This window comes from Colobus angolensis, unplaced genomic scaffold, assembly GCF_000951035.1.
Source record: "Colobus angolensis palliatus isolate OR3802 unplaced genomic scaffold, Cang.pa_1.0 Scaffold270, whole genome shotgun sequence".
NCBI lineage: Eukaryota > Metazoa > Chordata > Mammalia > Primates > Cercopithecidae > Colobus > Colobus angolensis.
This window is the reverse complement of record NW_012115933.1, coordinates 916,345-918,719: the sequence shown is the minus strand read 5'-3', so window position 1 is coordinate 918,719 and position 2,375 is coordinate 916,345. Positions and strand designations below refer to the sequence as shown.

Below are 2,375 nucleotides of genomic sequence, written 5' to 3'. Positions count from 1 at the left end.
GGGTTTCATCACACTAGTCAGGCTGTCTCGCCGGCCTGATCCGCCTGCCTCAGTGATCCGCCCACCTCAGCCTTCCAAAGTGCTGGGATGACAGGTGAGCCACCGCACCTACCTCTCTTTTATGTTTTATATATTTTATATGATTTTTTTAAAAAGTGCCAGCTGAAGCTGTCAAATAAAAAATCCCAAAATGTGGTCAATCCAAGAGAAGGTTAAATGATTAGACTTGATTCTGGAGCATTATTTGTGAAAACATGTATTTTCATTAGATTTCCACAGACCTAAAACCTGATTTTCTCCCTATTATTAAAAAGGTTTATATTTTGTAAAATATGCTTCATAAATTAGACAAAGGCAAATCAATGAAAGTATCTCCTTTTTGTTTGGTTAATACGGATTTAATGAAAGGGCACACACACATTTCTGAAGTTGTAGCTCACTTTATTGCCAAAATTCAGACAAAGAAACAAATCTGCAAACACAGGGCCCCCTGTAACATCATGGAAGGGGTCAGATTACAAGGCTGGGGGACAGGGGCATTCAGAGACACGGTAATTGTCCCCACGTTCCAGGCTCCTGCGATGCCCACAGACTTCTTAATGTCCCTCTTTGTAACCCCGCAGGGCCGCGTGAATAGCAGGAAAGATAACGTGACTGCGGAGCTCAGGGCCGGCCCGGGAGGGGCGCGGGCCTGGCCAGTGGGAAGGTCGGACGCCGAGGGGCGAAATCACCCCACCGGCATCAGACCACCGCCTGCATTCAGCGGAGGAATGTGGGCGGGCAGAGGACGAGCGGTCCCCTCGCCCGGAGTTAACCCTGTGCGCGCCCGGAGCTTCGCCCGGCGCGTCGCAGCATCGCGCAGCGCCGGGAGCCCGGAGCCCACACAGCTCCACCGGTGCCCGGAGCATCTATCTCCCCGCGCGCGGTGCTGCCGCTCGCCACGTTCACATTCCTCCACGTGCACGAGTGACTCTTTTGGTGTTATTTTTAAAAAATCTCACTATTTAATCGCCATTCCCCCAGAACCACAAAGTCTCATTGCAAATTCAAATACTTTAGAAAACATTTTAAGATAACCGTGGGGCCCGCGAAGCCAGTGCAAAGTAGGTGGCTTCCCTTGCTGGAAGTCACCGCACCGAGCCCAGAAGACGGAAACCAGAGCCCAGGCAAGCGCTTAAAACTGCAGCCTCCCCCACACTTTGCACGTGGGGAAACTGAAACAGAACCCTGACTCTTTCACTTTTCTTCCCTTTGCTAAGACTTTTTTATATTTGTAAGTGGAGGCGCGATCCAGTTAGTTTTTCTCCAAACTTTTAATGTAGAAAATATGCAAATCTACGAAAAAATGGGACGTGTAGTACAGTAATACAATTAACACCTGTAGATCCTTCACCTAAATTCACTTCTTAGCATTTTGCACTACTTGCTATATCCTTTGTCTGTATAGAGAGAGTCCTCTCTCCTGCATTATTTGAAAGTAAATTGCAGACCTCATGACAATTTGCCCCAAAATAATTCACATGCAGCAACTAGGAATAAGTACATTTTCTTATGTACCAACAACACCATTTATTACAGCTAAGAAAATCAACACTAATTTAATATCTCCTAAAATATAGTCCTTATTTAAATTTTCTTAGTTTTCCCAAAATGCCTTTTTACTAATTTTTTTAAATCCAGAATATATTAAAGATTCATGCATTGCATTTCGTTATGTGATTTGCTTTTTATGATAATTTTGGCTTAAATTTTCATTATTTTCAGCCCGTATAGCATATTTCCGGAATTTAAATTTGGGGGCTGTAGTTATTCTAGATCAGTGTCTAGTTAGCACATTTAAAAACCAGGCTTTTGAGGGAAATTATTTGTTGCTGAGCTTCTGGTACACACACAAAAAAGCAGGTTTCCTGTGCAGACCAAATTTGCTTCCCTGGCTGGGGGTCTCACTCAATCCTGATGCAACAAAACCCCCTTTCCCAGGCTTTCTCCTCCAGAGCCAAATGTCCCATAAAAAAGACATTTCGTCTTTTCATTTTTTCTTACCTCTCATTTAGATCTTGATGATTTTCTGCTGCTTTACAACAGCGCTACCCAAGCCCAAATTAAACCATTCTCTTTTCTTCTTCTTCTTCTTTTTTTTTTTTTTTTAAGACAGAGTCTCAAAAGGCTGGAGTGCAGTGTCACCCAGTTTGGAGTGCAGTGGTGCGATCTTGGCTCACTGCAAGCTGTGCCTCCCAGGTTCACACCATTCTCCTGCCTCAACCTCCCAAGTAGCTGGGACTACAGGTGCGCTGGCCACCACGCCTGGCTAATTTTTTGGGTTTTTTTTTTTGTTTTCTTTGTTTTTTTTTGTATTTTTAGTAGAGATGGGGTTT

The 2,375-nt window shown here is 44.2% G+C and overlaps 1 protein-coding gene across 1 annotated transcript in view; it reads left to right on the top strand.

Moving 5' to 3' along the window:
- Positions 1-2,182: 2,182 nt before the first annotated feature.
- LOC105515934 (putative uncharacterized protein encoded by LINC00596) overlaps positions 2,183-2,375 on the top strand; it is a gene marked incomplete at both ends in the record, with an annotated part of 5,668 nt that continues 5,475 nt past the window's right edge. Inside the window, one exon of the mRNA XM_011947902.1 lies at positions 2,183-2,286. Coding sequence (XP_011803292.1) covers positions 2,183-2,286 — 104 coding nt within the window. The remainder of the gene's footprint in view (positions 2,287-2,375) is intronic.